Genomic DNA, 13,234 nt, shown 5'->3' on the forward strand with positions numbered 1-13,234 from the left:
ATTACTTTGTAAATAAATATAAACATAAATATCAATATATATGAATTGGTAAGCAGACTGCCTACGTTGAGATCCTTGGACTCAGCTATATGATCTTGGACAAGGCTACTTTGCATCTTTTTCCCAGCATTTTCATCTCTAGTGTCAAGATAATACTACTTTTCACTACAGTTGGGGAGGTGAAGAGAGGTACATATATGGGAAATATCTAGATTGGCACTCGAACGTATAGAAAGAACTAAGTGAATGTGACTTCCTGATAGTTTCCATAGGCCGTGCCTTATTTTTGTTTCCAGATTTCCGTCCCTGAAGTTAGTCATTTATCTCTTAGAAGTAGACGTGAACCACTAGTATTCACGAGAAGAACTTTGTCACTCTGCAACTAAAGTTGAGCTATTTTTTTTCTTTTTTTTTTTGAGCTTTTTTTTTTTTTAAATTTCCTAGCAGGGATCCAGGATTAACCATATTTCCAATTATTAGCATAAAAGCAGACATACACTATTACTTAACAGGAAAATAAGCAGCAAACAGAATTAAAGTCTAGGAATTTCCTAGATTTCCCCAGGAGTGAAAATTGAGAAATCTTTCATCCTCCCTTCAGAGGAACCTGTCCTTGCCAATCACGCACGCACGTCTTAGAACCTATTCTCAACATCCTTAAAACCGAGGACTTCCATAGAGTGATTAGTGCACAATTGCACACGTTAGCAAGCAACACGGAAACTTTGAGAGCATGCATTCGCCACAGTTCTCCGACACAGTAGCATAAAATAAGACAACAGAAAGGTTCTTTCTCCCTTACCGCTGCAGACAAATTCTCGTTTTTGCACCTCGGCTACGTTATGGCCCCGCAGGTGGGACGGGCCCATACACTGAGTGTAGAGACCAACCCGGGGCCTCTGGCGCAGCCAGTCAGACAGCCAGGCCAGGTGGCAGTCACAATACAGATTGTTCGAGTGCAGTCGACTAGAGGAGAAAAAGACAAGTTTAATGCAAGAAAACAGAAAACAGTTACATCAAAAATTGAAGGAAAAAAAAGTCTTAATAATAATCTATAGCTTTATTTCTTAACATGTCAGTAGACAAAGCTTAGGAAGTCCCAACCTGATTAGTTTTCTAAAAATTAAACTGGTGTACAACCGCAGAATCGAGTTTCTCTTCATTTACCTCTGAGCTAAGCCAACATCCAGGAGCTCGAACACGACCATAAAAATGGTTTTCCTATGTTCACTCAAAAGGGTAAAAAGAAACAAGAGATGTCCAACGCAAATTGCTTTGCAGTCCCAATACACTGACAGCCAGTTGGGGTAGGGTGGGGGAAAGGGGAGGTAATGGGTGGGGCAGGGGTGGGGGCATGTTAATAAAAGTTGTGGCTCCCAGTGTGAATCATCAGTTAGTCCTGCTGCTGTTAGTTTCTGGAGGACTGCTTGCAAAATCTTTTTAGCAGGTCACTTTCATTTTTTGCTGAACAAGATAGAATAATAATTCAATATAAAACATTTCTTTCAGGTCCCTATTCTGATTTCCTTCTTTTTGTTTAATAGCAGAAAAAGGGATTAGCTGCTTTTGGCTCTTGGGGCCCTATCCTCAAAGAGCAGGAACTGAAATGAAAAGACATAAATGTCTGGGAGTGAAGGAATTAAGCGAGCCCCCCTCCCTGTGTTGGCAGGGATCCACACCAGAGCACGGCTCCATTCCAAGTGGCAAATGGCACTTTTCCATTAATAAAATATCAGACAAATGTATCCACTAAATTAGGTAAATGACTTCAAATTGGCTTTTATGTTTTCTCAAACTAAAGAAAAGGACATCCAAAGCTATAAATCAAAGCATCATTTCCAGAATCATCTATGACACAGTAATACCATTTCAGTCCTTTTTAGCTGATGTGCTCAATTCTAACCCAATAACAGTAATGGATATTAAAACATGGAACTCAGTCCAGAAAGATAATTGGACCATAAAAATGGAATTTTTAAGTAGCAGTGATAATACAGAATAATGAAACAACCAAAGCAAGGGAATTTCAAGTTAGATGACTGTTTTACATTCTCCTTGAGCCTGTAGATATGGAACAGACTGTCTTGCATCAAGAGGGAGACGGTGTGCCATAGACCAAAAAGCTACATTTTGTGAAAGCTGGGTGACCTCCAGCTCAGTTTGCTTGGAAGTCAGAGTGACATCCTTTGGAAACCACATAGCACCCACCACCTCACTGTTCTAGAAATATTTTCATCTAAACCAAGCATGTTACAATGATTCAAATCGATGTGCGCAAATGTGAAATGAGAAAAGAATATAAAACTTTAAAAACCTGATTCACAAGACAAACTGTGATGGATTTCTATGGGAAACTAAGGCACACTATCAAAAATGCAGATAATAGATGCTTCTACAATGTTAATGGCCTCATTTTTGCCACTTATGAGCTCGTTCACTTTGTGTTTTAAAAAATTAGCTAAAGTTAATGATTAAGAAATGAATTTCATCAAATACAGTCTGAGTGCACTGGTCCGTTCATTTGGCCAGATAAGGTGCACTAAGAAAACGAAATTTATGTTATATCTGCATACTTTTAGAATTCCTTTATTTTGTTAAATGATATTCCAAGGAAATGATAATGATGTGTTGTATCATACATACAGCACCACCTTTTAGTGACCCAAAAAAAGGACATTTAGATTGGTATTACCCAATTCATTAAAAAGCTGGCAATTCAAATGATTTTCCATTAAAGAGAAAAAATAAATGTAATATATTTCCAGTTATAAACTACCGTAAACTGAAAATTATTTTGAAAACCAATAAACATCTATATTTATATCCTACTTAAAAACACATTTTCTTTCCCCAAGAATTTCAGTGCTTTACTTCTGTTTCTCACCATTTCCCACATGTTGTATATAACATATTTTTGAGGCCAGGGTGATTCTTTAACCCAGTTCAAATGAGACTTATCTCTGAAAATGCTTTAACTAACTATCCCCACCCTGGGCTTTAAGGATTAATTTTCCTCCAACAGGAAAAAAAAAAAAATAGCTGTAGCAAATACTTTATTAGAGAACAAGTTTGTATTCACCTAAGATATTTTAATGTTCATCTCCTGAAAAGATATTTTTAAATATAAATGATGCCACAACCTTAGTTACAGAAGGACTGGAGGGTTATGCTGTAATTTTACATTACAAAGAATGTAGGAGATCAAGTTTAGCTTTATTAGGTCTGCTTGGTGTACAGTAATAAAATCATAAAGATTTACCATTTATCATTTCTGACAGCCAATCAAGGAGTCTTACATTTCTTAATGAAATGTGACCTCCACAAGAGCTCCAAGTAAACGTTCCCCCCAACTTCCCATAATGCATATCATTTAAAAGAAAGCTTTCGTGTTTCACAATGATAGCTCATTTATTGAAATATCATACCTAGCACTTTTTTAAAAAGTGGTGTTTTCCTTCTCTATCCCATAATGAACTCATGATCCTGTTCTTTGTTTATGAAAAATAATACTTTAGGGGAACCCTTAATTGATTAAATTGACCTTTATATATATATATATTGTGGCTACTTACAAAGTCCTAAGTTTAGGCATATGGTTGAAACTTGCCACAGAAAGTCTAGTAATGTTGTTATTGTTGAGAGTGCTGTAGAATAAAAAAAAAAGAAGTGAGACATTTTAGATAATGAAAATTCATTGATCATTCTATATATTAATATAGAGAAAACTCCTTGCGATTATGCTTATGCGGGACAACCATGTGGTAGAGACGGCATAAAGAATACCCTATATTATAAGCAATATGATAAATAAACGTTATACTTTAACATATTCCTGTTCATTCAGTTTTATCAAATATTTATGACAGATTTATGTCTTTAGCCATAATATCTTAGACTATTCACATGTTGTGTTAAGCACCATGTGCATGAATGCCTGTGTATTTACGACACTGCTTACGGAATTAACAAGAGACAGTCAACAGGCAGTAAAATCGAGCTGTTGCATTTCCTTAGAGGGGCACTGTGTGTAATTAGTGTCATGAGTAAATGAAGATACTTGAAATCTCCCAAAGACTCCTGCTAAGTATTCTTTATTGTGGACATTGGCCACGCTGCTGTTGAAATTTGAGTACCAAGAACGAGATCTGTATTTTGTATTTGCATTGGATAGGGATAAAGTGTCAGGCTGTAGCAGTTTATTAAAAGCTTAATACATTCTAATGGTTTTATGTTGCAGGCACCTATCTTGTCCTTTGCTTACTGTGATGTGGTACTGATCACGGTTTCTTGATGCTGGAGTCAAGAAGATGGGTGGTCAAGGCAGAGATGGTGAAAATAAGCATAATTATTTCTTGGTTCAAATTGTTCCTGTTTTTCCCCTAATACAGGCACTGTTTGTTGTATTATTTTGGCTATTTCCACTAAGACTACTACCCATTCATTCATCTAGTATTTCCTAAATGGTTCTTAATTTTAGGGCAACATGGAATGGTATAAAAATAAATCAGGCATAAAACCTGTCTTTTTTTTTTTTTTTAAGATTTTATTTATTTATTTGACAGAGAGAGAGACAGCCAGCGAGAGAGGGAACACAGGCAGGGGGAGTGGGAGAGGAAGAAGCAGGCTCCTAGCGGAGGAGCCTGATATGGGGCTCAATCCCAGGACTCTGGGATCAAGCCTTGAGCCAAAGGCAGAAGCTTAATGACTGAGCCACCCAGGCACCCCCTGTCTTAAAGTAGCATATAGCCCAACTGGGGGAGATGAAGTACACAAATTATAAAAACTTTGAGTTAATAATATTAAGTAGAGGGTTTTTTTTTCCCCCTCCCTTCAGGGAAGTCTGGCTGTGACAAGAAAGGGACAAGACAGCTACCCCAGGGCTGTGTTTGTGCAGTGCAAAGATGGAAAATGATTCCAGGATAGAGAAGACAGGATAGCGGGGTGAGGAAAGCATGCAAGTTGCTGAAGGAGGCAAGACGAAGGGATCAATGGCTGGTGGATGACATTTGATCATGGAGAAAGGTTTAGAGTAGACTTTGCAAATCCTCTTGCCAGTGGAAGCCAGGCAGGGGACATACAAGGAGAGAAGCAGGTTGTACGTACAGAAAAGGACACAGGATGGGGAAAAAGAGATGGAGAGGAGCAGGCAGACAGCTGGGAACCAGGAAGCCCTTGGTAAGCTAGCGATGATACTCCGTTGTAGCAGCTAATATTCAGCTCTGAGGGACTGCTGCTCTGCTATGTAATGGAAGGCTGCCAAACAATCAGATTTTCCCAGGAGAAGCCAGAAATGGAAAATTTCGCCTCTATCCTCCCAACTTTTAAATACTGGCAACTAATTCAGATATTTCAAAGAGTCCGTGAACTGAGTCGTTTGGACTGAGCGAGATACATTTGCGAGGCCGCTTTTGGCCAGCTGGAAGCTGCAGTTGTTAATGGTGTGATTCGGGGTGTTCAGGGGCACTTAAACTTCTCGGTGAAGCAGGGCACAGCGGCTACAGATCTGGAACACGCCGACTTTCTTTCCTACGCAGCTTTGCAATGTATTGAATGATAGAAGGACTAATCCAAGCGATTTGAATTAAGTTGCATAAGAAAAAAAAAAAACCCACTTTATGAAGGACCCTATAAAGCACCGAATTGGTTGGTTCATGTTATCTAAAAGCCTGTAGCATTTTTCTGTACTCAAGTGAAATGAGATTTTTTTTTCAAACGCCATTAAAATATATCCTGATGTTTGAACTAAAAGGTTTCACTTCTCAAAGGGATTTGCTTTCAAATGACCCCTTTTCCCACCCTCAAAATTTATGCTGACTTTATATGCTAAAATCTTTAGCGTACATAACATACTGAAATGTGACTTGAGGGATAACATTTTTTTTAAAGTAATTCACATGCAGCAGACATGCATTAATTTTGAACTATAATTTCTTATGATTCCACACAAAAGAGAGCTTTGATTGAATGCTGAAATTGATGCCTATAAGCTTGGAGTCTTTTCTCAAAATGTTACTTTGCATAACACAACTGAAGAAATAAATTATCTCAGTATTTTTTGTTCAGTATTGATGCTGGCAAAACAATACTGATATTCATGTCTGGTAATGGAGCAGTATGTGGAACCAATGAAATTAAGTTATTTTAAAATTAATAATAAGTATGTGTTAATTATGTCTGGTGTCATGTATATGCTATGGTCATGATCAATTCCTCCTCTGAAATAATACAAATTTATCTATCGTCCTTCTTTATTTGAGAACACTTTCTCCTATATGAAAGTGTATTTCTATGATCAACCTCAAGATTTTGTCTTTGTAATGAGAATATTTTCTTGTACAAAGGATATCTTTATGTGTAAACACAAAATGTGAGTCTTGGTAATCATGTAGGTCCTCTCAGACTTAGATCTTGATTTATTCTTTTCTTATTCCCTTAGTGCTCAGCACGGTATTTGGCAGAGAGTCTGAAATTTTATGGCTACGAATCTCTACATCTCAATTAAATAAAATTATGCCTATTTTATGGAAAAAGGAAAAAAAAACATACAAAGCTAGCAACTTAAGGAATATATTTCATTTCTGAATCTGCTGTCCAAAGAAACAGAAAACATTGATCTAGATTTAGTTTCCAATGTTATTTTTGAGATTGTATCTTCATATTAAAAAGATAAACATTTTTTTAAATAAACATTTCTGAATCATGTCAATCAGAATTCCACAATTTGCCTGGTTTCCATCAATATACAAGTGATAAACTGCCTCCGCCTGCTTTCATTTACCTGGACTTTTCCTTCTTAAACTTTATTCACTCTCTCTGCCCTAATATATATCTTAATTTAACAAATTTTCATCAGTGGCCCAGGATGATTACTTTCATCTTCTCCTGTTTTGCCTCAGTGTAATCATACGTTCACGAATGGCTCACGGACCCAGAATTAAAAAAAAAAAAAAAAAACCAACAAAAACTTGAAACATTGGGACTTTAAATTTAAGGTGATTTGCAAATCAATTAATCCTTCATTAGTTCCACATAAGAAGAAGCACTGTAAAGAGTCATACACGGTAAAAATAGCAAAACAGACAACTTTCTTTCTGGAAACTTCTATAAAAAAGTTTACAACACAAGAACTTTTGATTTACTCAGCAAGAGATTTGGGCTTGATAAATCCCAGTCTTTTGAGTACTTTATCCAATTAGCCTTAAATTTTTCATCACTTAATTTCTTTAAAGGTTGTATGAACTATGTGGATTTAAAAAATTCACACATGTTAAAAGAATGTCTGCTTGACTATCAAGTTTTGATATAAAATATTTAAGTCATTTCTAAAGAAATTCACATTTTCTTGTATCATGTACTCATTTTAATTATTTCTTTATAGCAAGTTCTGATCATTAAATATCTCTTTGAAACCTATATATTAAGGTCCTCAAAAGAGTTCCTAACACTGTGGATTTAGATTTTAACTCCATGAATCATAAGACATTTTTCATTCTTTGGTGTGTTTCAAGATAGTAGTTTCAAGTCACCTTTTAGATATTTTGCTAACATGCCAAACACAATGTATGTGGTGATTGTGTTTTCATGAACTTACTCTCCTAAAAACGGTGATATTACTTTAGAACAAATAAGCAGATGAATCAAATGAACAGTTATTGTATTTGTGGGTAAAGAGTTTTCAGTGTCTAGCACAGCGCTCGGCACAGAGCGGGTACTGTGTGTGTGTATGCGTATCTTCCTCTCTCTCTCGCTCTCTCTCTATATGCACACTTATATACACCCAATATATATTCAATATATTTTGTATATGAATTATTTCATATCTAATAAGTATTTAAGCTCTTTTAATTAACAACAAAGTACTTTATGGGATTTTAGTCCACCTAAAATATTTAGCAAATTTTCCGTAAAATTTTTGGTGTTATTTCTACTCCTAGTTAGATGCACTGACTTAGTAACACATTTTTGGCTTGATCAGCTCCGTTCAACTAAGTAACACCCATGGTAGTCTCTTCATATACCAAGTTTATGACATTGACGGTGGTTTTGTCATCAGACTACTACCATGAAATCATAGTTGCAGCCTAATTATTCTGACTCCGAAATAGCAGCAGTGAGCTTTGTATCTGAATGGGTCTAGGACACAAATAAAAAGTGGCCTTATAACTACACTGTGTATGATAAGCACTTTGAATGTTTTTCTTGGAGAAAAAGTTAGACTGTTATCAACAGAAATAAAGGTGACTTCTCATGTGGATAGACAACAGCATATATTCTTGTAACAAATTATCTCAATCAACGAATTCTTATGTTAGGTCCTTAAAAATAATTAGTAACTTTGCACATTATGCAGCTAGAAATTCTATGCATTTACTTGAAAATTAAAATCAAAATCATATAGAAAATATTGCTAAAATGAGCTATTTTGTCGAAACATCAAACTTTTTTCAGAATTACATTCTGTTCCTCAAACTCAATTTATAAAGTAATGGAATCTTTTTTTTTCGGGAGGATTTCATGATTCCTGGATAACTTTTACCACATGGACTAAAAATTCAAAACCTGTTCACATTTAACTCAATTTTGGATTCTGAATAAATTTAGTCAGGGAAGAATTATAGCAGAGAAAAATATTTTATTTGGGGGAGAAATCTGCAAATGTATTTTAAAAGCTAGACTTGTGAATCTCTGGCTGGAAAAAAAAATCCCAGAAATGTACAGGCGACTTCAAACACTTTAGTTACTCCAGTTTATATTAAAATTATTTTTCATCAGAATAATTTCATCACAATTATTTTACCAAGTCAAAGATCTGTAGAGATTACTCAGTTGCCTCTAACCATTTTGTCAGCCATGTCTACCCAGCAAGGAAAGGAGAGGATGCCAATTACAATTCAGATCTGCATGCTGTGCTTTACTAAGTCAGTAGTGAAGACTTTAAAATGGACCCAATGGGCAGGTTCTTAAAATTGGGAAGGAGATCACAAAATCACCTTTCAATAAATGCTTTATCCCGTTAAAAATGACATCTTAAAATGAGAAAATGTCTTTCCATTGCATGGCACCTGTAAAATATTCCAACTTATCAGCGACTAAAGAGGTCTATTTTTTTTTGTTGTCATTTTTCCAACACAACTGATTTTATCTTAATATTTAGCAATTCTAGGAATTCTCACAGATCCTGTGACTGAGAATATTGTGTTATAAGGAGAAACACGTCAAGAACAGTATTGTGAACATCTGAATGTCCTTCTTCAATAGACATTTTTACCTAAACATACAGAAATGATACCCATGGTGGTGTGCACACACATTTCAAGTCTCCTGTGTATTCCCCAGGAGTTATGTAAGTATCTTTATAAGAGACCATTTTGACACAAGGTTTTGAGCTAGCAGATATGCTCCCACATCAGCGCTCCCCAGACACAAAGCTCCCGTTCAGAAGAGTAAGAGAAAGAAGCAACACTTACAGCACTTCCAGGTCCCGCAGAGCCCTAAATGCCCCATCTTCAATACAGCTGATCTGGTTGTAATCCAGTTGCCTGTAAACAGATTAGAAGAATATATGTAAAAGGCTGAAGACTAGCAGGGTTGGGTGAAAGGAAGTCTCCTGAAGGGTCTTGGAAGCCCTGGCGAGCTACTGAAATGCTCTCACGAATACACTCATCTGCTTAAGAATGTCACAAGCCATTCTGGCCTCGGTGCCGCTACTGAGATCTCTTTTTGTTCGGAACTGTCCGTGCAAATAGCAGCCCTTGGAAAGCTCCAGTAAATAATAACTGCACCTTATATTAAATGCCATAGGAATGCAATTTCATTACATCAAGAAAAGCTATCCATTAAGAGCTTTCAGCGTCATCTTGCTGAAACAATTTCATTAAGGTAAAGGACTCTAAATCACTTAATGTCACATGCACCCCCTCAGTGACCTAACAGAATCCATTTATCAGAGAAGCCCAGCTGCATGTTAATTTCACTATCCTTGGCAAGAAAGAGCAAGACTACTTTTAGGTTTCCTTTTTTTAAAAGCAGTTTTCCTTCGAGAACTCCCAATCGAGAGAGAGAAATGAGGTCCCACAGACCTCCCTGCTATTCCCAAACAGGAATACACTTTAGAAAGCAAGCCGTTTTCTGCATTCAGCTCCACTATTTCCCTGATTTGCACCGTGTGTCATTATATGTGAATTCTCTACACTGTAAATACGGCATACTGTCCAGTTAAGAAACTCCCCAAATTTCCAGAAAATAAGTAATAGAGTATTAAGAAATTCATCTGTCTTTTTGTTCTTCTCAAAGATGCGAATTTTAGCTGCAAATGCGAAGAACGCATACTGCAGCAACATCATTGAAACACTACATGTATCGATGGTAATAAGTTTAAAAGCTTTATCAGTTCCTTCTAAATAGTACAAAACGCAAACAAATGAATCTTCTCTTGGAGTTTGAGCACTCATTTGTTATAATTCAAAGATGAAAAGACAAAGTTACTCCAAACTTGGTTAAGTCAGTTTTTTCCTGCCCCTGATTTTGGAATTAAAATTTCCTTTATCCATGCTAAGGCATTTATTTGGTTGAAATACACAGCTAAGTACTAAATCCCATCTGTCCTATCTTTATTTTATTTTAAATTCTTTTTTCAACAAATAAGCCGTTGTCATTTAAGTCTAGCAGCTTGATGCTTAGCAATATTATTATTCCAGTAAAGAAAAGTATTTTAATGCTTCACTTGAGACAGAAACAAAATGTTTGATGAAATAGTCAGGTGAGTTGTCAGTTCTCCATGCACTGGGAGGGAATACAGATGTACAGAGCTAAGACTATGATCATAATACAAATGAATCTTGTCCTCATTTCAAGTGCGAAATTCACCGAAAGGGCCAATTCACGTTTGAGGTGTGTTCTTAAAGAATTGTTTCAACATTCCCATAAAATAGCTGTTTCTCTCACAAGGCTACTGAATTAAGGTGCAATGATTTAATTCAGTGACTTTCAGAGGGGCCTCTTCAAAATCCTTACTTTAGAAATTATGTACATAGAGAATGTCTCATGAAATATACATCTCATTTTTAAGAAGGTCTCTAGGGGATACAGACTACCTTGATGTCATGCAAATGGTACAATCTAGGACATGCAACACAAAAAAAAGGCCAACTCTGGAGAAGATATGGTTTTATTGCTTTTATAAACTAAGGCTTTCCCCAAATAATAGGTACCATCCATGCTACTGTAATAGCTTAAAGCATTTCTACTTATTAGGAAGTAATGCAGAAGGATAATTTTATTTTCTAAGAAGACTTTTAAAGCTTCATGATGTAATATGGCTGCTGTGGTTCCAAGAAAACACTTACATTCTTGAGCACTTTTGATTTTTACAGATTAAATTCATTTAACAATTAAGTTAACAGCCTTTTTATTTTAAAGTGCTAAATATATATCTACACTACTATTCTCTAACCTCTTGAACAATTTATCAAAGCCATTTAAATTAGTACAATGGCATGAAGTGTTACCCTTGACACACTACAAAAGAGAAATTGTTTCCAGACAAATTGGCAAAATCTTTTAATGCTATCAAATTTGCCTAATGCAGTCTCCAGGTTAATCTGTAAAAGGGTGAGCTGTATGTTTGCCCATATCTTATTATCCTTAGCTGTCAATGTATAAATCAGTGCTGACACTGCTTCTTTTAAATCATGCATACTATACACAAAGGGGAAGCCCTAACATGCCAGAAAGCACTCAAGCAAATCTTGTTCTACAGGGACTGGAAAGCAGATTACTTTCCCTATACCACCAGAAGTTGAAACATTGCTGTAAACTTTGGTAATTTCATCCCTCTTCAACATTGCTCGTAGTTACATGCTTCTTCTGATTCTTAACAGAAATCTAAGTCCTTCTTGGTGCTAAAGCATTAAGAATATTTGGCTCTCATAGGACCAAAGTTTTCCTTAAAAGTTTTCCAAATGCCAACATGTCTCAGGCTATCAATCTTCTGAAAATGAAGGTATTGTATGAAGTTCCTTGTATGAAAGGACAATCAAAATGAATAATTTTTTCATCAACTGGTGGATTTCGTTATATTGAAAGAAATGTTGAAGCAAAGTGTCGTTCCTGCTTTGACTGCTCATGAGAAAATCTCTCTGCACAAACCTCCATTTGTCTGTATATGATTCAAGATAAAGAGCGTCAAAACCATGCAAAAGCATACTTTATTTCAGGGATTCTGGACTATTTTTCTGCACCTTGTTTCTCTCATTCAGTTCACTTCCTTTTCTACCACCTTTCCAAGCCCGGGAAATTCTGCTTTCTAAACAGGAAAGGATCTGTTCTCAGCCATGCATTTAGTGACAGACTGATTCTGTTTAGATGTGATTTCCAATTGTGCAATGAAATTATTCTGAATTAAGGCATTAGTAAGAGGAGAGGGTTTTTTTTTCACTTTTTCAAAAAGTAGTATTACAATTATTCAGCCAAACATAGGGTAAATTTGTTGATCTTTGGATAATAAGGGCACTAAGATACATTAGGGACAGCTTCAGGATCCCTTCCTGGTACAGGGGTCACATCCCACAGGGAAGCAAGCTAGCACTTATTTTCTGGAAAGAAAGAATGGCATAGATAGTATTATCGGAGATTTCTTTTAGACCTTCAGCCAACATATCCTTAGCACAAATTTTGTGGCTTCTCTTCTATGTTTCCTACCTCCAATCTCCTCTGTTTCTGATCGAATTCCAAATTCCATCTCTATCTGATCCTTCACTGTCCTAGCTTGTAAAGGTGCACTCTGAAGCAAGTGCTTTATCTTTAATTTCATGAAAATGATGATGTTAAAAAGAACAGAAACCTTCAAGATGTCTTTTAGCATTAACATTCTATGATTCTCTTTTCATTGGTCACTATTTCTCTTACAGTGTTCTAGAATAACATAGATTGCTCGCTTTAATTTTTCCTAGACCTGGTAAATTCAGTCTTTGATAACGCAGCATCTCTCTATCAAGAGGTGTTACTCTGAGCCTCGCACACATGAAGTTTCTAAAGCAGATCTGATTTTCTTTAACACAAAAAATGATTTAGCCTAGTTTCAGATTTTGATTAATTCTAGGCATGAGAAATAATATATAATGCTGCTAAATATAAATTTTATGAACAGGCATATTAAGTAACAGAAAGGCTGAACATTAGCTTACTTGGCATCATGAAATATAACCAGAGATACTGCATTCTGTTACTTTTTACG

The 13,234-nt window shown here is 36.0% G+C and overlaps 1 protein-coding gene across 2 annotated transcripts in view; it reads right to left on the bottom strand.

Moving 5' to 3' along the window:
* The window catches only part of SLIT2 (slit guidance ligand 2), a 344,854-nt gene that overhangs the window by 120,185 nt on the left and 211,435 nt on the right, over positions 1-13,234 (bottom strand). For both annotated transcript variants that reach the window (XM_040625101.1, XM_040625100.1), the window contains exons 6-8: positions 9,468-9,539; positions 3,573-3,644; positions 803-966 (exon numbers count right to left, since the gene is read on the bottom strand). In XM_040625101.1, coding sequence (XP_040481035.1) covers positions 803-966; positions 3,573-3,644; positions 9,468-9,539 — 308 coding nt within the window. The remainder of the gene's footprint in view (positions 1-802; positions 967-3,572; positions 3,645-9,467; positions 9,540-13,234) is intronic.

The sequence above is a fragment of the Ursus maritimus genome, unplaced genomic scaffold (assembly GCF_017311325.1).
Source record: "Ursus maritimus isolate PB19 unplaced genomic scaffold, ASM1731132v1 scaffold_8, whole genome shotgun sequence".
In the NCBI taxonomy this organism is placed as follows: domain Eukaryota; kingdom Metazoa; phylum Chordata; class Mammalia; order Carnivora; family Ursidae; genus Ursus; species Ursus maritimus.